At 34.6% G+C, this 26,680-nt stretch overlaps 1 protein-coding gene across 3 annotated transcripts in view; it reads right to left on the bottom strand.

The window, feature by feature from the left end:
* Window positions 1-26,680, bottom strand: part of kst (spectrin beta chain, non-erythrocytic 5 kst) — a 329,664-nt gene that overhangs the window by 152,916 nt on the left and 150,068 nt on the right. For all 3 annotated transcript variants that reach the window (XM_085814577.1, XM_085814575.1, XM_085814576.1), the window contains one exon: window positions 873-1,025. In XM_085814577.1, the coding sequence (XP_085670703.1) occupies window positions 873-992 (120 nt within the window). In that variant the 5' untranslated portion in view covers window positions 993-1,025. The remainder of the gene's footprint in view (window positions 1-872; window positions 1,026-26,680) is intronic.

The following is a 26,680-nucleotide window of genomic DNA, read 5'->3' as shown; positions in this document are numbered from 1 at the left end:
TTCTGTGGAATAAAAATCTGTGATTTTGGTTTCCAAAACCCCTCTTTATTTCTAAAATTAAAAATACAAAAAATAATTAAACATAACTCTAATATACTATACTTTCAAAACGTTTGCTCATCTTCTTAATCTAATTGTACCTTTAATTTAGTTATGTGCGATTATTTGTATTATGATTATATTGTATCCCGAATATTATACAGAAAAATGTAAGGAGGTTGATGAAGAAAATTATTCTTTTAATAGGAGTTCATGCACGAAATCTCTGATTACTTAGAAATCTTGTTCTCATGTAACAGCATAGCTAACATTGTCAAAATTTGACTCGGATGCATACATTTATAAGCATCTAATATAATATAGATTCTAATTCTGAAGTAGTTAGTTGTATTACTGCTTTATATATGGTTTCCTTTTAATTTATTTTTAAGCTTTATTTTATTTTTTGGAGATGTAAAACCTGAGTCATGAATACATTCCTCCCCCTCCCCGAAACAGTTAGGCAAATTTTGCCCATTTTCCCGCAAAAAGGGGGGGGACTATTGCCATAATTATAACAGGAAAAAGTACACAGGCAACAGTTTTCATTACGGTTACAGACCAAACAATTTTTTATTAAAAAAAAAAAAAAAAACTTCTGATGCATATTTTTATCGTTCCTTTTTGAAACAGAATCTGGGTTTCGTTCTGCTGATTTCCATTCAAACGATGTAAACACGACGAGATGGAGAGGTCATTAATTTCATTTACTAGCAACAGATGGCGCTGATCATAACACACTAATAGCACCATTCGATGAAAAAAATTTACTCGAAAATTTTTAGGAAACGTACTTATTTGAAACTGATTACAGGCTCATAGTAGTAACTTACTTTTTGCAAAAAAGAATTCATCCATTTGGTAAAAGTCTTCTTTTGAATGTAAAGCCGCTCTTCTTGTAGCGCTTTAATACGACCTGTCTCGAATTTGATAGCATCTTCCCGTTGTGACATGTCTCTCGAATATCGTCTTATCTTCACATCACACTGCAAGAAAAATAACAGAAATTGATTATGGTCCCTTTTTTTTTTTTTTTTTTTTTTTCTATAAATATGTAAAACTGCATCATAATTTCAACAGACTGAACAGTACGATTTATGATTTAAAATATTTGTTAAAAATATACGAAACCAGATGGGAAGCACAGATATAACATGAATACTTTATCATGGTCAACAGCAGCTGATATGTTTTTTAAAATCAGCTATATATCTACAAAGATAACTAAGTAAAAGCAGTATTTATAACGTCCTTCAGGTTGGAAAAAAATATATAAAATACGACGGACTTAACTATAATTAAATTCGATTAAAATAAGTGCAATGGCCATTCAGTATTAAATGATGCACAAACTTTTACGCGAGTAAATACTGAAACGGAAATCTAATGTGAGAGATACAAGATGCGAACTAAGCATTTCATATAAATTTATGTTCAATTCCAAGTTCTTTATTCCTATCCCAAACTATAGCTGAATATGGACAATTAGTAGTTGCCATTTATAATATAGGTTTATCGCTGCGCAGACATTATACGAAATTCTAACAATTTTCGAAATTTTCATCCCCCTCCCCTCTCCAGCCGAAAAAAAAATCTATGAAAAATTTTTACATGAAGGTATTTAAAAAAAAACACCTAAATCCTGCGGCTGCTTTCAGAAAACTTTTTACATTCCTTTTAATAAAAACTGGTGGGTAACAAAGATGCTTATGAAACACACGTGACCTCGATTCAACGCTACATAAAACATTTCCATAAAATCGCCACGGCAGTAACAAAGCGGCTAACAATGCTTTGATGCACATGAAAGAATTCATCACAACATTTAGTTTCGAAAATCCTTTGACTACTACAAAAAGGCAGCAGGTTGTTGCAAGAGTCCAGCGCTGAAAGGTAAAAAGTCAGTGCCCTAATGATGAAGTAGACAGATGCTACATTTTTTAGAATTTCTTTTGAATTTAAATACACTCACAGGCTAAAATGTGTCGTCATATTTAAATTAAATAATCATTTGTTTCCACGAATTCAGTGCAGCAGCAATAATAAAAGTAAAGTTCATTTCATAAATGCAGACAAGCCGTGATAAGAAAATATACTGAAGAATAAAATTAAACTTGTTACAGGCTTCCAAACACTGTACCTGTCAACTTCACAGTACGTGTGTTCTGCACTGGTAACAAATCCGTTTCCTAAATTCTTTTGAGCAATTTTTTATAAATAAATTCTTTTTTTTCACGTATATGCAAGTACAATCAGAGGCATCTTACGGTCCTCTGGCAGTTGTAGTATTCTGAAGTCCTCACCTGCACGAAGTGTCTCAACAACAACCACAAATTTCCCAAAATATAGGCTCCTATTCACGATGCTTTCAACAGTACCCATAAATTAAAATGGAATTCAGTAATGATGATACTGTTCGCAACGTAAAAAATAAATCAACGATGTAAAGCAGGGTTTCTTAAACTGTGGGTCGCGGGACCTGCAGCAGGGGAGTCGCCAAAAATTTTAGCAGTTTTGATATTTCTTTGACTTATTATAATAATTCTACAATTACAAAATATTTTTACACAATGTATCACGAAAACGTTTCGACGCATTCTTTTTATAATCTAAACGTTCATTTTCTTTGCTTTCCACGTGACGCTGTCATTTCGTCTGCTACTTATTTAAAATTTTCACAGCGTTCTATGTCTTAAAATTAGAAATTAAAATTAATGACCTGAAACTGCAATAGTATATTACAGTACAAGTGAAAAAGTTGACGGTTTCACTCACGCGTGTGTCGAATTTGCGCAATACTTATGGGGTCCCACAAAATTTTTGTAAATATTATGAGGTCCAGGGGGTTGCGAAAAAATCTCAGTGATAAAAAGGGGTCACGACTGAAAAAAGTTCAAGAAACCCTGATGTAAAGATAAAATGTAAAGAATTTCTTTTGATATTTAGCCCCTTTAGAATCCGGCAACAGCCCATAGCATTTTGATGGGTTCATACCATCTTCGGTATACCGTATATATCCATTATACTACTTCCGTTGTAGTACATACATGACCTAATACATATTCCCTATGCTCCCGTCATTTAGAGTCACTCTTGAAATTTTTTGGAATAACATCAAACGGACATCTATAAAAATTAACTTTTAGTTTTTTAGAAAGTTTTCAAGAACCTTTTTTACCAATACTTTTTAATTTTTCAGAAGCTAACTAAGAAGTTCTACGATATTTTCTACCTTCCTTTCATATCAGCATAAGTAGAATTAAAAGAATTTCTACTTTTAAAGTGTTTTCAAGAAAATAATGAACAAGATCTACTTTTAGGTACATGTCAGTGTCCCGACACTGTAAATAATGAGTCTACATCTTAGGGATATGCAAGACATCAGTAAATATATATCGGAGTTAAGATTACATCCTAGCGGAGGGGGGGGGAGAGTACGCGAACAATTGTCAGATATATTGGGAAAATTTTATGTAATCTTGATAAAAAGGAATTATTTGAGTAATCTTAATTTTTCAGACGGAAACCTGTTAACAAATTACACCACAGTTAATAAACAAGAAAGGCTTTTGTTTATTTATATACGCTACTGAGCAATGAAAAGATTGAAGATAATGAAGATAAATTTTTTGTGGGAGTAGATCGAATTTTGATAACTTCTCCCAATTTGTTATCTCTCTTTTTTTAATTACTCTTCAGGGTTTTTATGTTCCATAAAAGGATGAAAAACATTGATAGCCATGTACTTAAGGCAAATACGCGTTCAAAATCATGACAGTATAGCTGCCAACATTGAAATATAACAAACCGGAAAATTCTTGTACGAAAATCGGGAGTGTTTGGTAGGTATTAAAACGCTGAAATTTCCTTCGGAAAATCTTCCACGAATGCATCCCTCCTCTTAGGCAGATAGCCTTCGCGTGCTTTGCATAGTCAAATAAATCAAACCAAACCAACGGCTGCGCTGTGACGCCATTTCAACAGAAATCCAAACCGATTTAAAATCATTTTATAACGCATAATTCAGGTTACTTGACTATTTACACAATATGATTCGGTTATTTAACGTAATTTCAAATAAGCTTTCAGTATACCTAAATAACACTAATCACTTTGTCTGCGCGAAACTTTTAAAACAGGTACCTGCTTCCATGACTTACAGTTTTGGACAATGCTCTAGTTACTAACCCGCCAATAAGCGATGTACAGCTGTGATTTAAAAACTTATGGTAGTTTAATTTGTATTCCATAAGAATAATCCCACTATACCAGTTCGACACTTTTCCGTTTCGCCGGCGCAAATCTCGCCAAGAAGACTTTATTGGCGACAGCATACAGTATTCACATAAAAAAATTTTTGTTCTAAGATTTTTTTATTTTGAAGGCATAAACATCTTAATATGATTTAAAATTTTGTAAAAAGCCAATAAATAAAGACAATAAATTTGTAAAAAGACATTAATTTAAGAATTTACTATGCTTTCATGGTTCAAATCCTGATTCGCTGTTTCCTATCACGTGACCCAAAGTGATCTCATCTCACGTAAACTACGCTAAAAAATATAATTCTCTCAGTAATTATCTACATTAATTTCAAGTTAAATCTTAATTTGGAATACAAGTTTAAATGAAAGAATTATTTCAATTCGTACGAATAGCTTACTCAGAAATTATGGTTTTGGTTTAGTTTGGTTTTATTAGATTACGGCAAAGTACTCGAGGGCTATCTGCCTTAAGGGAGGCATTCCTTCGTGGAGGACTTTCTAAGGGAAACTGGCTCGTATACACGTTACACATGGGGAAAACCACGAAAACGCCCAAGCAGCCAGCCGGTTCGCGGGATTCGAACCTCGGACCGAACTACCAGTGTTCAGAGACGTTACCGCTCGGCTGCTGGTAGGCCCAGAAATATGTAAAACCGCAGTGCTTTACTTCGCTAGTGCATTCTCATTAGAATTGATGAATTTAACCCTTAATTTTGCCTTTTCTGTATTTTCGCCTTCGGCTGAGCGGTGTGATTGCATCCTAATTGACTTAATTACCGCAAATAGTCTTGGGATATAAAATTGAACTATCTTTTGTAAAAATTCTATGTAGTTGTATGCCAGTATTGAAAGAAACAATCAATCTGATAAGAAATGGCTGCGACTTGTTTTCAAAATGAAGCGTAAAAGGTTACCAGCGAAGATATTCCGTTTGGCATCAGTTGTACCATTATTGGTGACTTTATCGTTTGCGCCGGCAAAACGGAAAAGTACCAAAAGTTCCTTTAAAATTACGAAATCTATACAGAAAAAGAGAAAAATACACTATATAAGCTCAAAGATTAATTTTCCTTTTTTCCCAATTAACATAAAACTCTACCATTGAGAGACACCTAATTTCTGAATCACCAATGACGAAATAAAGCCTTATACATAAGTTTAATCCATAGAAGCCGAACACATGTAAGGGAGAAGTCACTCAGGGAAAGGGGAAGGAACAGCTTATTTCAATATCCGATTTTTTAAAGCAAATCTGCTGTTATGAATATTCCGTAAGATTGAAAGGTTTCAAGACTGACTATCCCCATCTGCGGACATAAAATTCGCAACGTAACCTCTTCCTCCCCCCTTAACAAAACGTCCGAGTTATTTATCTGCACTGATCTCAATTGCAGCACGTACTAGAGTTTTAATATAAGGGGAAAATAAGGAGAAAAATAAAATATGTAACTGTCTTTAAAATGAGCATAAAGCCGCAGTACTATCAAGTAATTAATAATGATTTAAATTTTCTTAGCCGAAATGGTGTTTATCCACAGCCAGTTTGTAAATTATAAAAATATGTAAACACAAAAATTAAAATAGTACGTGCGAATAAGAAGTAAAATGTACGAAATATTTCTTTATGAAAAATTTTTAAACGTAAAATAACAGACAAAATGGTACGTTTACGTCAGAATACTAATGTCGAGTTGGTAACTGTTTGTTATCACTTGTATTACAACTGTATTTCCTAAAAATTAACACCAAAGTCTAGACTTATATTTTATTTTTATTTATTTATTTATTTATTTTCCCCGAGTACAAGTAATATTCAAACCAAAACTTTCTTCAGATCAATAGTAACGCGGCAGTAGTCCGCGGAGAAAGAAATCAACACCTCACAATCTTCCTCTTCTCGGATTTACCTTTGTCTAGCAAATAGTATGTAATCTGCCGCCTCTTTTTATCGGCATCTGTAAAGTTGTAATTATGTTGCAAAATATGTGCAACATACATATAAAACTATTGAAAAGTGGGTGCAGTAGTCGCGATACTTTTAAGTGCTTCAGTAGGATTACTTCTCCAGAAATTATGCCACAATTAAGATGATGTTTGAAAGTACATGATCTACAGAGCCGGATTTAGACTTGATAAGGCCCTGAGCTATTTGAGACATGGGTCCCTTTATAAATCTGTTTTATTATATTTTAATACTATATTTATATTATATTTTGGAGGGGCTAAGCTATAGCTTGTGTAGCTTATAAATAAATCCTGCACTGACGATCTACCTGTTATTCGCAAAAAAATAATCAACAGCTTTCATTTACGTTGTCACCATTTTGAAATTCTTTCATTACAACAAGTCGACCGAATAGAATTTGTGCATAATCTTTCAGCAATAGCATACTTTTGTGATGTGCAGATCACAACTGTCTATCATTTGCGATACCATCATTTGAGCTACCAATCATCATCATCAAAGTCAAAATATTCACCGATGAGTCCGCCTTCGACCATTTTACGCAGTGGTTACTTTTCTGAAGAAAACCCTTTGTTTGGTTCTCTCTTTGATTTTGTTTACCTAGATTTCGCAATTTTTAATTCAATATCAACTTAATGTTATAGTAGAAATATCAGCCTCTGCTAGAATATGTTTATTAGAAAGTTAGTCAACACTTTAAGATTTTCGATAGTTTCCTTCTGAAAAATTCTATCCTGAACAAGAGTTCTAAATTTAGAAGTTCTCTACGTATTACGAGTTCTAGTGTTGAAATCTATTTTATTTTTATGTTACATGCTATTCGCAGCTTAACTGATATAAACCTTTAACGGCTAGAACTGTTTGTTTATAAGTGTATTTTATTGATATACGACACGAATTCTTTCATTAATTACATCAAGTATACCGTAGTTACACTATCAATTTATTTATTATTGTATGTTACTGCTATTAAAGGTACAAAAAAAAAAAAATTTAAACTGTTAAGCTTAAAAATCTGAGAAAAAGAACAATTCATTATAAATCCCTGCTCGACATGATAAATTTAATAAAACGCATGCCAAAGAATATTTCTTATATAATACTTCTCATGACTCACGCTCTAGAATTCATTAGTGCTTTAGACATATAATGTAATGACTCATATGACATCATGGTTGTAAAGAAAAAGTGATCATTTCAACCATAATGATGAATAACAGCGCCCTCATCATATAATGATTATAGTTTTCTGCATGCACATTTTGTTACGCTGATCGTAGTTACTTCTCTTTTCCACTATATGCTTATAATTAGCTTTTTACGTTGTAAAAGCTCCTTTTATTATAACGCAACTAACTATACTGCTGTGGTTTAACTATAAATATGCTCGCAGAATTGTGATTTACACTGAATGCATCATAAAGCATCAACAGATGACTTTCAGACAAGACATTTTCTTCTCTCTGTTTTAGCAAGTCGTTGCCTATTTTCGAAACTTAACCATACAATCAGTGCCATAAAAGGACAGGCAAATTTTAGAAATTATCACTGTAACACACTGATACGAAAGAGAAGAATACCAGGCGCATAAAAAAAAAAAGTTGGCGCCTCAACCTTCACCCGCGAATTGCAGTGACGTGCACTTTTCGCCCATTCTTAGCTTTCTTCAAGATAAGGATAGCAGTAAATCATAACGAATTAGAAAAGTACTCAAATACTGATGGACAAGCTTGTTGATAACTCAAGTAGTTTGAATATCAGCGGGGAGAGGGGAACCAACGTAACATAAAATACCAGCTGACAAGAGATTTCGCTTAAGCTTTTCATTTCCTGTAACCGTTTTGAAAATAAACGAACACATAAAAATTATATTACATTAGTGTAGACAAATATTTTTTCATCGCATTTCCTTCGATGAATGCTGCAAAATACGTAGGATTCCAAAACATGCGCAGTAACTAAGACCACTGCCTATCCGGATAATCGGAAAATTCGGATACCGGAATGTGGGGATTTTTAATTTAATTTTATTTTATTTTCATGTTTATTGCAATATATGCAAAAGAATTTTTTTCATTTATCTTGATTTATTTTTTAAAAAAGTAATAAAATTAAAAATATTTATTTTATTTTCATGTTTATTGCAATATATGCGAAAGAATATTTTCATTTATCTTTAAAAAAATAATAAAATTAAAAAGAAAAATTCTATTCTTTCATTTAAAAAAATAACTAGCTTGCTTTTCAATCGTCTAAACATACAACCGGTCCTTGCTTAAGTAAAATAAAATAATAAATTTAACTTTATTCAAATACCATATATCAAGCATCTTAATTTATTTTGATTATTATTATCATTACTATATTAATGCAAAAAAATTCTTTTAACTCGCATAAAAAATATATACAATCCATTACTATTTAACACAAACTAAATTAAGTTCGAACAGGGAATTTAGCCAGTTTTTTGAAAAGATAAAACCTTTTATAACAAATGACTTGCGAAGTAAATAAAGTATAGTAAGGTTCTATAGACGGTAAATAATTGCTTTTCTGTTAATCAGATTTATGAATATATTCGTCAAATAACATATGTTGACACGCTATTGAAATCTTACATACAATATTACACATACTCATATTGGCGTCATACATAAACATTATTGGTATGCGGCATGTTATTAAATTATATGCGATGACTGTGTAAAATTTATTTATAGGATATGTTATTACATATATACACATAATTACAAAAAAAAATTTTAAAAAAAAAACATAATATTATTTTATCATTTAATTAATATTAGTCAATTATTATTTACTTAATGATCATTATTAAATTAATTAATATTATTTAAATAATTAAATAATTAAAGATTAAGGTGATTAAATCATTAAAATTAAATAAAATGTAAAGAGATAAATTTAAATTAAATAAACGATTTGTAATATAATTTTATTGCAAAAAAATAAAATTTCTAATGAAATTGTTTCTCAGTTACATAAAAGAAGCGACGAAGCCTTCTGACTTAGGGCTCCGGTGTGCTCCGCGTAGAATTATGATTTATCCCAAAAACTAAGAAGTACCGAAGCAGGGCTCCGGTGGGCTGCGGCGCAATTTAAACTCTGCTTGTTATAATATGAGAAAATTAAAGAAATAAAATTATTTTCATTAAAATTCAAATACTGGAAAAATAAAGTAAGATAAAAATGTTAAATTTCGATAAAAATTCCTCAATAACTCTAACTTAACCAGAAAAGTCTTTCGGATCTCTCGGACTCAAGTGGTTAACGCAGGATGAAATGCCGGTGCGGATTCAATTTCCTGTGTAAAGTTTGGTACTTTGTTTTTTCTACCCCCTTCCCAGCGAATGCAATATCGGTCTACGCTGTATGATATATCTGGGGCAACGTCTCAGTAATGAGAAAGTGAAACGGCCGATGGAATTTGAGCAACTCGCGCAGAATGAAATATTAAAAATACCCGACTATAACGGAAACAGAAAAAATTTATAAATGAATAAAAACAGAACCGCACATGCAGACGTGAGGTCATCGTTTTAAATTTGTTGCTGAAGCACTGCTGAAATCTAAAAATCAGTTAATGCAGAGAATATAGCAACTCTTATCACTTCATCACGAACGCAGAAGCATCTTTCTTCCAAACATCTTTCATCACACTGAAATGATTTATGATCAAAGATCGAGCAATTTTAATAAACAACTCAAATCTCCCTGTTAAACACGTGTTTCTTCACAGCCCCTTCAACATAGGTTACATTAGGAATTTTATCAAAATAAACCACAACATTGGTCTTTTTTAAATTAATATTTTGCGTATTAAGAAAATTTCTAAACATTTCATCCACTGCTTTTAAAATAATTATTGAAACGAGAAATAAATTACCATCTAACCTATTTTAGAAAATAATACACTCATGTCCATAAATTAAGGATAATGCAAAATCAGGCAAAGGAAGAGTTAGAAGCAAAACAAATTTGACTTATTTTTAAAGCTTATTTATTAAACAAAAGGTAAACAGCAAAAAAAAAAAAGAAGCTATATGTTTGATATTATTAAAAAAACTAGCGACTTTTTCTCCCTGGAGCAAATTACAAAAACAAAAAAAAAAAAAAAAAAAAAAAAAAACCTATTTACAAAAAAACAATATTACATGGTTGGTATGATTGTTAATACATTGTATGTCTCCCAGACGATGCAATACAGTCCGTACAACGCCTAGGCATGCTGAGTATCAAATTATCGATCTGATCTTGGGGGATATTACACCACTCAAAATGCAATGCTCTCCGAAGTTCCGGTAGACATGTAGGAAGAGGTTGAGGGGCTGCAACTCGTCGGCCAAGCATGTCCCACACATGCTCTGTTGGTTTCAAGTCCGGTGAGAATGCTGGCCAGTCCATACGGGTGATATCCTCCGATTGAAGGCATTCGCTTACGATGTTTGCATGGTGAGGACGGGCGTTGTCATCCATAAACACAAATTATGAGCCCGTGGCGCCCCGAAACAAACGTACATGTTGTTCCAGAATGACGTTCCGATAGATCTGCTTCCAATTTGAACATGCAGGTCAGTTCTGGAACCCAGAATAATTCCACTCCAAACGAGCACTCCTGCACCCCGAAACGGTATCGTTCAATGATGTTTTCTTGGTGGTAACGGGTACCTGGAGCTCTCCATATGAAAGTCCGGCGAGAATCAGACTGCAAGCTAAACCTGGACTCGTCGGAAAACATCACACAAGCCCACTGTTGCGGTGTCCACAATGCATGCTCTCTACTCCAGGCTAACCGCAGGCGACAGTGAGTTGCAATAAGTGGAACGCACCTGACAGGTCTACGAGCATATAGACCAATCTGCCCTAAGCGTCTGTACACGGTCTGCCTTGAAATTGTTGTACTAGTGGCTGAAGAGAGCTGACGAGACAGGTCTGAGGCTGTGCTTCGCCTGTTTCTTTTGGCGGTAACTGCCGAATATCGGGCCTCATTCGGCGTTGTAACTCTGGGGCGACCTGTGCTGTAACGTCTACTCACATTACCATCATCTTGGAATCGTTGCCAAAGCCTGGAGATGACACTCTGGGAAATTCCAAGTTTGTCTGATACTTCCAGTTGGGTACGCTCACATTCCAGACGGCCGATAATTCTACCACGTAAAAAAACATCCAAATGCGTCCTTTGTGTCATAACTATTCGGTTATTGCACTGAAATGCTTATAAAGCGCCTGCGAACAATTTTACTTCTTTGCCTGTATTCCTTATATATCCCTCTCTTACACTCTCGTCATTGTGACGTACCATTGGTGTCATCTGGTTACTTCCTGAAATTTGCATATGATTCTTGAAGGTGTGTGTAGTGATTTTACAGGTGATATATTTATTTTAGAGTTCGATTTCCGCGTGACTCCGAATTATCCTTAATTTATTGGACATGAGTATATATACTGTTTATTTCTAATAAGCCGATCCAGGTATAAGTCGAGAGTGCGTTTCTGGTACCAGGTAAAAGAACTAGGAATTTTATCAAAATAAACAACATTGGTCTTTTTTAAATTAAAATGTTTTTGCGTATTAAGAAAAACTCTAAATATTTACATCTACTATTTTTAAAGCAATTATTAAAACGCGAAATAAATTACCATCTAACCTATTTTAGAAAATAATAAATACTGTTTATTTCGAATATAAGCCGAGAGTGCGATCCTCGTACCAGGTAAAGGAACTAAGAATTTCATCAAAATAAACCACAGCATAGTTCTTTTTTATATTAAAAATTTTTCCGTATTATGAAAATCTCTAAATATTTACATATCCACCGTTTTTAAAACAATTATTAAAACGCAAAATAGATTACTATCTAACCCAGCGGTTCTCAGCATTTTGATTAACACGTACCATCTAAACAAAAACTGGCTTTGGCTTGGCTTTTTTAATTATGGCATAAAGCACACTAGGGCTATCTGCCTAAGGGGAGGGATGCTTTCGTTGAGGACTTTCTACGGGAAACGGGCTCGTATACACGTTACACATGGGGAAAACCACCTAAACAAAAACTGAAAAACTTTAGTACCGTCCAATATATTTTATAATGATTATTCTTCAAATTCTCAACAGAAATATGTAAAAAATATATTTTTCCCCTTTGCACAACTTATTCACTAGTTGTATTAAATATGCACACATAAAAACTGTTAGATTAAAAACTAGTTACCATTTTAATTATCAAAATTTAAGTTACAATACTTAAATTCTAAAATTTAGTGCGAAATTTGGCCAATTACTTTACGTGTGGCCCAAATTTTTAAGATCCAAATTAAGATCCCCTTTTAATTTTGTTCTGTATTTATTTTTCAAACAAAATATGGAAGAAAATCTTTGTTCACACAAGTAGGTTGTGCAAAAAGGCAATAAAAATTTAATTTGATATGCTTTTAAATTCTTTTTTTCTATTCAGCCAAAAGTTAATGTGTTATTTTTGAAATCTTCAGTTGGAATTCGATCGCAGGAAATTTCTATCAATCTCTTTCTTCACGAGATTTTTGAACTGAATAGTTAAAAATACCTTGTTTCTTTGATATTACCCTCCTGCGCACCACCAGTTGACAATCGCTGATAGTGGTTTTTTTTTTTTTTTTTTTTTTTAAATATTTATAAGCCGATACAGGTATAAGCCGAGAGCGCGTTTCTCGTACCAGGTAAAGGAACTACTGTAATCGCGAAAAATTTCGGGTATAATATTTTAACGAAAATATTCATTTTGACCGTTTTCGAATCCATTTCAAACGAGGTTTTTGCGTGACATCTGTACGTACGGACAGAATAAAGGACTCTTCTTCCCCCCCAAAAAAACAGACTGGAAAATGGGTTAAGAAGAGGTGGTTTTTTTTGGGGGGGAGCGACTGTACGTACATATGCATCTCGCATAACTTAAAAAAAAAAAAAAAAAAAAAAAACTTCGAAATTTTGTATATGGAACTCCCGCACCAAACCCCTCTTTCTCTCTCTATATATATATTTATGCCACTGTGTTACGCGGCTCGGTGAGCTTTGTTTTTTTTTAAATTTTTATATGTTGATAAATTGCAATTTTTTTTGCTTTAAAACTGATTGAATCATGTCGTTCTTATATTCCAATTAAGATTTTTTATGCCTTTAGTTAATCTGCATGCAATAGTTGTAGAATTATCAATAATTTAAAACTTTAAATGGCTAAGCCTAACGAGATCGCTATTTGTCTACATTTGAAATTCTTAGTAATCAGTTTCTCCAGCAACTTCTTTTTGCTCAGTGGGACCAAAAGTTCTGCACCGAAAATTTGGTCTTTCTGCATGTTGGCCGAATTGCTTGTTTAAGCGTAAAAACTCTAATTTCAATTATAAAAATGTTTTCGTAAGCTGTTTTTAACTCTATTTGGTATTTTATGTTATTCTGTATTTTACAACTTTTAACGAAGATGTTTTGAGTTTTTATGTATTTTACGTATGTTTTTATGTTTTGAGTTTTTATGTATGTACGCCTTGCCGCGAAGTGAGAACCAAATTCATTCAACGAGAAATATATATCTAATGAAATTCGAGGAAATAAGTTTAAACGAAACGCAGCAAAAACTGTGCATAATTTAGTAGGCCGTAAAAGGAAGTCGTCTGGTGTCCAGTTAATTTCTTCTTCAAAAATTTACCCACAATTCAAAACGCGTATATAAGCAGAAAAGGGGGTGAAGAAAACTTATGTAAAGTTCAAACATGTTACAAACAGGTTTAGGGGGAGAAATTCTCCAAAAAAATCGCTGTAAAATAAAACGTCAATCACCGATGACGATAGTTTTAATTCTGGTTAACACTTCATGAAGTTAGGACACTGTCCCCATTCGTTTTTGGAGAATCCCGAGGAAACCCGCGAAGAATGCGCTCTACACTGCTCTCGCTCCGTATATGGCCTATAGCCAATTCTGTCGCCAAATAGGAGACTTCGCGCCAAATCTGGCAACCCTAGAACTTTCTGGCAATCCTAACCCCGCTTTGCGGGGAAGGTATCTTACCGCAGCTGGGCATTTTGTAACAATGGAACCTAAATTTACAATATCTATATAGAAATATTATATAGTAAGATAATGAGAGCATCAATCGGCAAGCAAAAATATTGCGTGAGCATTTTGGATATATTAAGCAAGATTTCACCGAGGTTTTATTAATTTTATATCTTTTGCTGCTGAACATAATCGTTAAAAGTGAGCGGAACAAAATAATGTGATAGGGAGGAGATATAGTAATAGTGTTTAACTTCTGAGTCGAAGAATATGTTTTTTTCAACACATGCTACAGTAAATAAGGCTCAAAATTTATCAAAGTACATCATCAGTTTGTTTAAAGTATAACGACATTATTTTAAAAACGGCCCACCAGCGGCCAAACGGTAAAAACGCTGAACACTGGTAGTTCGGTCCGAGGTTCGAATCCCGCGAAGAAGCTGGCTGCATGGGCGTTTTCGTGGTTTTCCCCATGTGTAACGTGTATACAAGCCAGTTTTCTTAGAAAGTCCTCCACGAAGGCATCCCTCCCTTTGCTATTATTAAATAATCCAATCCATTATTTTAAAAACAAATGTTAAGCTAGGCTTTAAAACTATAATAACTAAAATTTTAAATGTTGTAATAAGTTTCAAGATTTTTTTCGCTACTTATCAAAAACAATTACTCCATGACTGCCCTTCAAAACTTGTTTCTTTTCTTCTAACCCCCTCTTCGGAACTTTGCTTCTCAATTGAATGAAAGAAAAAGAAAATCATTAATGGTGTGTATTGGTGTATTGAGAATACGGCAAAGCACACTAGGGCTATCTGCCTAAGGGGAGGGATGCCTTCGTGGAGAACTTTCTAAGGAAAACTGGCTTGTATACATGTTACACATGGGGAAAACCAGAAAATCATTAATGAAATCATACGTACTATAAAAGTAATTTTTGTACGGCTTAAAGTAGTGTTAGATTATAATTTCTAATGCATACGTTATATTTTTTTCTATTTACAGTAAACATAAGTAGCAAAAGACAAAATTTTAATGTAAATAAATAAAGGTGTTCCCCCCCCCTTGTAAGAAAAGAAACCCGTGTTCGGTGATGCCGTTATGTTGGACTATTCCCTAGCATAATTTTGACTATAAAAAGAATTATTAGTCCAAAGGGGCAATTATTAGTTTCGTTTTGGCATTTTGCGTTGGTTCACTATAAACGGCGTTTCACTTTTCAGAGTGTTGCCACCAAATATTAGAGCCCTGCATTATATTAAAGAAATTGAATAATTTATAATCTGCCTTAACGTACGTATATTTTTCGCACTGTGATAAAACAACAGTACTAGAGACATCAAATTTTGAATAGCGTAGTCCTCCACTCGAATATTCGCATCTGGAAGCCCAAATTTGGAATGCGTTTTATTATCTATTTCATATTTGTAAAAGGTTTACTAATTTTTGATTAACAAACTCAACGATTTCAAAGCTCAAAGCGAGCAATGGCAACACTGCACGAAAAAAAAAAAAAAAAAAAAAAAAAAAATTGAATTATCTCCTGCGTACGAGCTGTGTATCGGAAGTTCTTAAGATATGCTCTTTTTAAATTATTTTGTGATACTGCTGTTGAATTTTATGGTTTCAGTGCGAAAAACATATTTAATAAGTAAAGGTAACACACACAAAAGAAAAAAAAAAAAGAGAGAGAGAGACCCTTTGGGCGTAATATAAAATCTGAAAGCTTTCAGACTTTCCTCCCCCCCCCCCCCTCCTTACGGATGAAGTGTATTTTTTTAAGAAATTATCTCGCTGATTATTCTGTCTCCTCTTTTCCTTACATATCTTTTCAATCTTTCCCAAATACACAGGTCACACCTGTGGACCTACTTTGCAATCGGTACGCCGATGCATACCGATTGAAATTAACTGCTTTAAGCACTGGAGGGCGAATAATCAAATATCGGCAATATAAATTCAAATACAGGAAGTGCATTCGCAACTGGAAGGACTCATTACACATTCTCCCACTTTGATGTAACTCTGCTCTAAGAAAGGAATTTTCAAGGTGACAGCAGACAATGCGTAACAGCGAATTCCTTTCTTTTTTCTCTTGCTTTATCTAGCACGTGTATGTTATTCCAACTTCCACCGGAAACAACGAGTTATTTTACGTAAGCGGTCACAGTTATTCTGTTCAGCGCCAGTAAACCTGTTCCGCCAGAACACAAATTTTCTTACTTATATTGGAAGAGAAATCTTATAAACATGGGAAAAAGAGATGTTTATTTTTCGACGCTTGCTGTTTATTGATTTTGTAAAATAATGCAATAGCTCAGCGTTTCTCAAACTGTGGTTCCCCTAGATTTGCAAAAATGTCTTCTCGTTATTAGACGGAACAAACAAGATTTTACATCATTTATCTTTGAAATGTATTTTCAAGACTAAATGAACTAAATATCTGTCTACAAAGTCTTACTGCCCATGAGAAATTAAAGGCAGAAACTCCGCTTTGTGGGTTAGTTACATATAGCGGGGGGGGGGGGGGGAATTCGTTGAATGAATGAGAACAGTTAAATGAACTTTTAAATAACACCGAACCTAAAAACAAATATACTTTTTTCCCTTTTAGTTTATTAGCACTAATAAAAAAATTAAGCGAATTTTAATTAATTGTATTTTAAAAATACACATAAACTGTAGTAAAACATATTAAAAAAATTGCTTTCGAAGGAGACGAGTAAGGTAGTCAGTAGAACATTCTAATTTTATCAAAAAAAATTCCCGCTTTAAAAAAAAAAATTCCGTACACATTTGGATTTATCAGAATTTATATGAGTAAATTATTATAAAATTATAATTTGCATACAAAATATGGGTCCAGGACCCATTTTGTCCAGTCCAGGACCCATTTTGAAGTTTAATAACTCATCAAATAATGAAGATATAAACAAATTTACGGCATTTATTGATGGAATAACTTATATAGTTTCCTTTTCAGGTTAGACTATCTTTACTTTCATTTTCCAGTCTAAATATCTGTACTTTTCTAAATATCGTCTGCTTATTAATTGCATTTTTCTCTCTTTTGTTTTTGGCAACTATTACAATGTTATGGACTTTTTCCTTTGTGAACTTGTAAAGGACAACGTTTACAGAAGGAGAGTGTCGAACATTGATGACCTAAAAGCCAGAAGAATTACAATCGCAATAGCCTCTGTGAATGCCGACATGCTTGCCGGTACCTGGCGTGAAATTGAATTATCGACTTGATATTCTCCGTGCGACGAAGGGGGCATACGTTCGTCGCAAGTTCATTGACAAGGGTTATGAAACTTGAGTCTATCTAACCATTTATGTTATTAATTTTAATCTAATTGTGAAGCGCGTGAAAGAAGCTTCTGTACGCAGCCTGAAGAAGTCAACTTAGCTAGCAGAAAGTTACTAGTACCACAAACAACAGTAAGCAATACCTTAAACAAGCGTCCGGAATTCCCCCCCCCGTACCGGCTGCAGCTAGTTCACAAATTGTAGCCACAAGAAAAGAAAGCGATTTAAGTTTTGCGAAACTATCCAAACTTTAATGGAGTGCGAAGAAACTCTTCTGATGAAGAGAATTTTCAGCGACCTTCCATTTAAATGGAAAGGTAAATGGACATAATGTCAGGATCTGGGAAGCGAAGCATCCATGTGCCAATCTAAATATAGAACGTGACTCTCCCAAAACGCACGTGCTTTGTGCTGTATCAAATTGGATTGGATTACTCAATTATGGCAAAGCACACGAGGGCTACCTGCCTAAAGGGAGGGATATGCCTTCATGGAGGACTTCGTATACACGTTACAAATGGGCAAAACCACTGTGCCACAGGTTGTACGGTCCGTTCTTCTTCCAGAAACAAACAATTGCAGATGAAAATTATTTAACATGGTTATGCGACTGGTTGATTCCTGAACTTACACCAGAGAGAGAGAGAGATAATTACATTCTAAAAGATGGATCGCTACCACACTGGCATCATGGCATTATGCTGTATGCAGGTTTCTGAACGCGAACCTCCCAAATAGGATACGAAACACGGGACTCTTTACACAGCACAAATCCATTTTGGATTTATGAATTGTAAATGATCAAGCTGTTCATATGCAAGGCTATGTTCTGTATGTCGTGCTGGCTATATGACGCTGTGTATTTTATGTAGTAAATCTGTGATGTCAATATGTTATGTCGCTTTACTATGTATATTATGTCTATGAGATGCTATGGTATGTCGCTACGCTATACCCACCTTTCATGTAGTTAAGTTATGTTGTGTATTTAATGCTGTAAATATGTAATCCTTATTCTATGCTATGTCACATGATGGTGCAATGTTAATGCTGTGTCATGTTACGTCTAGGCTAAGCTTATGATATGTCATCATGCAATGTCCACTTGTAGCATAGGTCATGCCACACTGCGAATTGTATGTTGTAAATATGTAACCACAATATGTTATGTCGCTATGTCGTATCTAAGCTTAACTATGTTATGTTGCTATACTACATCCACCTGTCCTGTAAGTTACAATACACTGTTGTAAATATGTTATGTCACTATGCAATGACTGTATTCTATACTATGTCCCGTCGAATGCTATGCCATGTTATGTCTGTGCTGAGCTATATTATCTCGCCATGCAATGCTCTCCTGTCGTTAGGTAATGCAACTGTAGGTATTTTATGTTGTAAACATGTTATGCTCTAGATGGAGCGGGTCCCGGACTATACCCGATTAGTCTTTGAAAGCCGTCCTTGTGTCCGGCCCTGCTGTCACCTGTCACCTGTTTGAAAGTGGTGCCAAGATCACTGGACCTAACTGTTAGTTCGAATTTTTTTAGCTTTGCTGCTACGCTAATTCCTGCGTTCAGAAGCGACAATTATTTTTCTTCCATCTACGAGCAGTATTAAGAGCTTAGTGGAAGGTACCGTTGGATTCAGAATTCCCGTGGCTCGCCGTATTGACCATCGGCATCTTCGTGCGACTTTAATTAGCCGAGATATTAATTAAAAACTGATTTTCTCCCTACATTTCCCTACGTTTTGCACTTTTTGTCGGGTTTTCCCTGTTTTAGGGATTTGGCCAAGTGCCAAATTCGTTTTTCTCGAATAACTACGGAACGGCGCCGAGTTAGAATTCGAAACGCATATCACCGGATTCCAAAAAAATCAACGAATCTATCGATACCGGTCCCATCTTCTTACGACAATAATCGGCGGAGTTATTAATTAAAAACTGCGGAAACGCTATTTCATTTTTCGGAGTGGCAACAGTCTCGGAATTAGCTGAGATAAAATTGCTTTTTCGAAAGCGCCGGGGGGGGCACAATTGCTTCCGCTCGAGATTTGTGTTGGTTAAAAGGTCACGTGTCAAATTCTTTTTTTTCCAAATAACTTTGGAACGGCGCTGATTTGGAATTCGAGACAGCTATTGCCGGATTGCAAAAAATTCTCTTAATCCACTGATACCATTTTCATCTTCGTACGACTTTAATTAGCTGAGATATTAATTAAAAACTGAATACGCTAATTTTCGCGCTCATTTTTCCGATTGCAAGAGTTTCTTGAATCGCCGCAGATAAAAACCAAGGTTATATTCTGAGGTTAAACAAAGCACGCGATTGCAAGTTATCTCACTGTAGTTTGAAAATATTTTGTTAATATAGGTATTTTAAATAAAATAGCTGCTTTTTGCAATTTTTTTTATTTCAGGTTAGGATAATTACCACGATATGTTATTGCCACGTTATTTCTTTTATCGATATTGTGTAAAAGTTGTTATATTACATTAAATTTAAATGCTGACGTTCTTGAAGTTCTACAGTATTTTAAATAAACAGCTGCTTTATGCAATTTTTTTTTTATTTCAGGTTAGGATAATTCCCACGTTATTTCAAAAAATTTTCTATGCAGACATTTAAAGAAGAAGCTGAAATTACTATGTAAACTACTAATTTAAATTTTCACTAAAAAAAAAAAAAATTCTTTTCGTTCAGGGATTTAAATTGAATATGTTTTTTCTTGGAGATGGTATAGGAAAACCTTTCTTATTATAATTAATTATGAATTATTAATTTCATTAATGTATATATTGATACAGTTTTGCGTGTGATCATATTGAAGTTTATAAAGTAAAAAGAATTTTAATAACGAATCTACTGTTTGAATAATAAATGCGAAAATTTACGCGATTACACTTTCTACAACGGCCCATTTAGCGGGTGAGCGGTGAAGTCAGTAAACACTGGTAGTTAGGTCAAGTTTCAAATCCCGGCGAACGGGCTGGCTGCATGGGTGTTTTCGTGATTTTCCGGTTGTGTATAGTGTATGCAGTATCTTCTGGATGCATACGTGGATAAAGCGGGCGCAGCCCGATCAAAACATGTGAACACTGGTAGTTTGGTCCAACTTTCGAATACCGGCGAACACGGGCTGGCTGCATGAGTATTTTCGTGATTTTCTGCATGTGTAACGTGTATGCAGTATCTTATGCATGCATATGTTAATAAGGCGGGAGCAGCCCAGGTAAAATCGATGTACACTGGTAGTTCGGTCCAACTTTGGAATCCCGCTGAACGGAATGCCTCCATAGATTTTTTCGTGATTTTAGTCATGTGTATTGTGTATGCGGTATGTCCTGTATGCATAAGCGAATGAAGCGGGCGCAGCCCGCCCAAAACCGCTGAACGCTGGCAGTTCAGTCCAATTTTCGAATCCAGACGAACAGGCCGCCACCATGGGTGTTCACGTGATTTTACTCATGTGTAATGTATATGCAGTACCGTATGGATTCATTTATGAATAAGGCAGACGCAGCCCGCACAAAACCGTTGAACACTGGTAGTTTGGTCAAACTTTCGAATACCAGGTAATGGGCTGCCTGTATGAATGTTTTCGTGATTTTCCGGATGTGTAACGTTTATGAAGTATCTTGTGGATGCATACGTGAATAAAGTGGGTGGAGAACACTGGTAGTTCGGACCAAATTTCGAATCCAATCGTATGGGCTGGCTCCATGGGTTTTTTCGTGATTTTCCGCATGCGTATCTAGTAAGCAGTATTTTCTGAATGCATATGTGACCAAAGCGGGCGCAGCCCACGAAAAACCGCTGAACACTGGTAGTTCGGTCCAACTTTCGAATTCCGGCGAGCGGGCTGGCTGCATGAGTGTTTTCGTGATTTTCGGCATGTGTATCGTGTATGCAGTGTCTTCAGGATGCATATGTGAATAAAGCGGGAGCAGCAAGCGCAAAACCGCTGAACACTGGTAGTTCGCTCCAACTTTCGATTCCGGCGAACGGGCTGTCCAACTTGCGAATAAAGGCCAATAACAGTGGGCTTCAGCCCGCTCAGCTGGCGGGCTTGCCCGCTAGTTTAGATTTAAAATCCGTCATTGCTAGCAGCCTCACATTCGTCGTTTTATTTTTAGTTCGCGTATAAGCAAATTTATTATAATGACTACATTTTTTTAAACATTCTACTTCAACAAAAATCATGTAACTTAAAAGTTTTTCTTATATAATTTATTTATAAAAACAGAATAATTTAAATAATTTATTAATAAATAAACTTAAAAGGATTAAAAAGCTAATATTAAACTCACAGTCTTGGAGAGGAAAATTACGCCTAATTATGTTAGTTTTTTTATTTCGTGTTTATTGTAACGTCACAGTATTGCTTAAAAGTAATACTTTGAGAGTTATCCGCTTGAAATAGTTTGTCGCAAATCTACCGAGTTGTTACTGTTTAATTTCTGTAGTACTAAAAACAGATAGACATTCGTTTCAGATATCCACCTTTTACCTTTGGGGGGGGAGTAATTGCGAATCTACGGAAGCACACTTGAAAACAATAGATAGAGATTTTACAGCTCTAAAACAATAGCTATGAAAGATGAAGGAACAGACTAGATAGTCGGTGAATAAGTCATCCTTGTTGCAATTCTTTCCATCCTTTGATACAACTTCTCTGTCAGAAATAAATTCAGTATCTTCTTTTTTTTTCTTTCAGCTAATGAGTATGTACGGATACTAGGAATATGACACGATATGGAAGTGACGGTAGGATGAAAACAGACGGTACCCATCTGGCCCAGATTCCCGACGATTTCCGGTGCTAGCCACCTTTGGGGCCCTTTTAAGGAAACATAGAGTTCCCTACGCAATTTTGTTTTAAACGTATATACAATTTTTCAATTCAGCTATATTTGTTTGCATTATAGTTAGAATTTCCACTGCTTCGAGTTTCTTTAATTGAACTAAATTTATTTCGTCACCATTTTTTTAAATTTTATAAGGATTTTTATAGTCAAAAATCAAAATAATAATTGCCCTAACATACGACACCTACATTTTTGAGTTGCGCCTTTAAAGAGCGGCGCAAGGCTTGTTAAGACATTCTACCATGTATGAGATATGGGTTGGTTTGGTTTGGTTTATTGAGATTATGGCAAAGCACACTAGGGCTATCTGCCTAAGGGAAGGGATGCCTTCGTGGAGGTCTTTCTAAGGAAAACTGGCTCGTATACACGTTATACATGGGGAAAACCACGAAAACACCCATGCAGCCAGCCCGTTCGCGGGACTCGAACCTCGGACCGAACTACAGTGTTCAGCGACTTTACCGCTCGGCCGCTGGTGGGCGTATGAGATATGGGTACCTCGAAGATAATAAAATGGTCTCGGTATCATACTCTGAGGTTAAAACTATACATATTTTAAAGGTAAAAGTTAAGGGTACAATACCGAACTCTTGCTAATCTGCGCACCATCCCACAGAAAACGTTTCAAACTACGTTTTGAGAAACAACGAAAAACTCACGACTTTCAGAAAGAATCACAATTTTAAACGCAGTGAATCTCTTTGCTACATAAAGTAAACAGCATAATAACTCTAATTTATGGCGGAAGAAACTTTCTATTATACAAAAAGTAAGCAGTCAATAATGAAGTTATATCATCGGGTTTCCTTGAAATGTCTACGGTTTAAGGGTTCGAAATAGAGGAGAAAACACAAGGGTTTACTGCAATAAGGTGCTAACATGACAAGTATGGTTTTTAGAACATGTTAGGATACACGAAGCAATATGGCATATTACAATTATATAATTAATTTATATATTTATGTATGCTTGAAATATTTGTTTATAGTACAGCCTGCTATCCTATAAAAAATAATATTGTTCCCTGCGTACGGGTTCGTAATAGACCGAATGCACACAAATCCGATTACAGATTACTAAAATTTATTTTTATCAAAAGATGTATTTCAGAGTTCTGGAATTTTCCACAGAAATATCCGTGCACGTGTTCACAGTATCACACAGTACAATCAGTAGTTACCATTCAAACTAATAAGAACGCAATGCAATGCAACGCGCATCTAAAAAGAAAGCTAACCCGGAAATATCTTTGATCTCACGCTGAACTAATAATTCGCAACAACAGTTTTCAACCGGCTGCAGAGACATTTCTAGCACTTTCTGTTTCAACGCAATGCGAGAGTCGAATTACGGTTGCAGCTAATATAGTGATCAATTATATTTATTCAATTACAACACATATTACGGGGATACAGGGACCGGACCAAAATGTTGCCATGTTTGTCTACTTCTGGCGATTTATCACCAAATCTGGCGACAAAATAAGTCGCCGAAACCGTTGTCAGCTTGGCGATATCTCGCTAAATTACCGAGATACCCATTTACTCAATGTTTAATGGATTTGTCCCTGTATTCTTACTTTTCAGGCATAGCTTCTCTCTTTAGATTTTTCGCGTTACATTACACAAAAAACTACAACAATTTCACATATAATTGCACTAAAATCATCTGTCTATGTACAAAATTCGTAACAATATTATAAACAAGCAACAACATTTTTTTATAACACTGCCCGAAAGACAACAAAAACTTGGCTTAAACTTCTCAATTTTCTCCCCTTCCCTTTCTTTTTAATATGATATTCTTCATCAAGATTTCCGCCTGACTATTTGTAGATGTTAGGAAATGAGAGGCACTCGAAAACCCAACTCATTAGATGTCTTAGTGGTAAGAGGATTTCATCCCCCCCCGGGCGTTGGAGAATTTTGCATTTTATGAAGATAGAAAAATATATTGTTTTCCCCATGGAGCTTCTGAATATTTATAACACTGTAAAAGAAAATGGGGGGAAAAATTCTAGAGAATGAGTTACAAATTCAAAAGACGTCACTTTAAGAAGCATGTTTCTTAGGCAGGTTCAATGACACGTTCTTCACATGCGGAACCAACTGTGTAAACACTTTATCCACTGTATCAAAACAACAATACGTAACTTACCTGCAAGTTTCGCTAAATATAGTTAACATCTAAAATACTTTAGAACTGACGTTTGTTTCAGTGCTGCGGTTTTAGATGGAAAAACAAAATAACACAATCTGCAATATAAATTTTTGATAGCTTTGCAACCTTAATTCGCTTCATTAAAACAGTATTGTACATAATTTTGGAGAACTGAAACCAAAACGCATACATCTGACGCACAGATTTAATTTATGTGACATTATGAACAAGTTATATTCTAGAAATAATTTCTATTAGGTTTCCTCGTAGGAATAATTAATAACATATGTTAATATTAATCTATGTAATTGCACTCGTATTAATTCAGTATCTATTTAAACGAATATGTAATTTGAAGTAAAAACCACTGAATTGTTTGTTAATTATCTAATAAAATTAATCAACATACAGAAATAATAGATTTGACTTTGAAGTTACCGTTAAAGTAGATCCAGAGGATTTTAGAAGTATGTAATCTGAAAGCAGGCAGAAGGAAACGACAGAGATCGAAAGATAGAACAACGCATTGTACTACATTTTGAAAAGTTAATTAAGTGTCGTCTCGAATAAAATTCGGTATCCCATACCCGATAACTCTGCATTTTTCGAAGCGAGACAAAAAAGTGCTTACATATAAATAGGCTCACCAGTAGGCAACTTGAAGTATTAAAAGTGCTCCACGAAAAATACAAGTACTACATTTAGTAATCCACATAAGGCAGATATTAAAGTTATATGGTCTAAATGTTTTGAAAGGTCTATGCAGGATTTTTTTAGTGGTTTAGGCGCCGCGTTAAGATAAGTATGGTTTGCCTGACGTCATTGTTATGAGAAAACATCGCTTTATATTCCAGCTCCAAGCTTCTTCCTCAGGATTCTTTTTCGAGAATATGTAAAATTGTTTATTTCTGTTTTCTCGAGAAATCGTGCAATTACTCAGAAAGTGAGAACTTTGAAGAAAATATCATATATAATAAGTAAAAAGTAATTTCAATATTTTCTTTTATTTATAAGCAGAGTAGCGATGAAACACGAACTGTGGAATACCAGTCGAATATTTAAACAGATAGAGTTTCACATTTCTTACTAAAATACAAGCATTAACATCTTTGTTTCAGAGTTTAATAATATGATATACTTTATATCAAAAACTTCTCATTCAAACAAAAAAATAAATAGCTATTTAAACGCAATGCGTTGCCACTGCCTAATGTACTTTTTACCTTTCACGCGCCTGTGAGATACCATTCAATAAAGTATATAATATTTAACTTTCAGATTTAATCTGTCTGTTACTGGTTAACAAACTAAGTGATTTAAAAGCAATAACAGAAATTCTTAAGAATAATTTTTCTACTTTTTAAATTAATTAATTTTTTAAAAAATGCATTTAAATCGTAAAATGACTGATTAGAAATATATATTTTTATCAAATGACATTAGCTAGACCTCATTAAAACAATTTTTCTTTTTTTACAATTACTTCAGGCGCCTGATGGCATAAGCGCCTAGTACAGAAAACAAAAAGTAGTTATTTTCTTGCGGTGATTTTAATAATACGCTACGAATTCTGCTGCATCAACTATTAGAAATGTTTGGTTTGGTTTATTTGACTACAACAAAACACGCTACCGCTATCTGACTATGAAAAGAAATCCCTGATGGAGGACTTTCAAAGGGACATTAGCTAGTATTCATGCTACACGTGAGACTATATGCGAAGATCAAAATCAGCTACATCACTTTATAACAAGAAGCTTAAATTTAAATTTGAATTAAGAAGCAATTTCATGTGGTTAAATTAAGGTTGTCACTCAAAAAGGTACCGTTTTCGCAAATGCCGTCAAATGTTCAAACGTGCTTCCTGTTGACATGGTTCGAATATTGAAGAAGGCATAGATATTTGTTTGCACAGTGCCTTTTGGGATATGAGAGCACTTAAAATACTATCAATCCGAAAGTCTTCTTGAGAGGTTGGTGACAGCAGAAGAGGGTTAGGATACCCTCGGATGCCTCCTCCAGCGGT

This window comes from Stegodyphus dumicola, chromosome 4 (assembly GCF_044657685.1).
Source record: "Stegodyphus dumicola isolate Sdum_Otavi_A_Nest chromosome 4, ASM4465768v1".
Classification (NCBI taxonomy): Eukaryota; Metazoa; Arthropoda; class Arachnida; order Araneae; family Eresidae; genus Stegodyphus; species Stegodyphus dumicola.
Note: the sequence above shows the minus strand (reverse complement) of the source record. Positions and strands in the feature narration are given on the sequence as shown.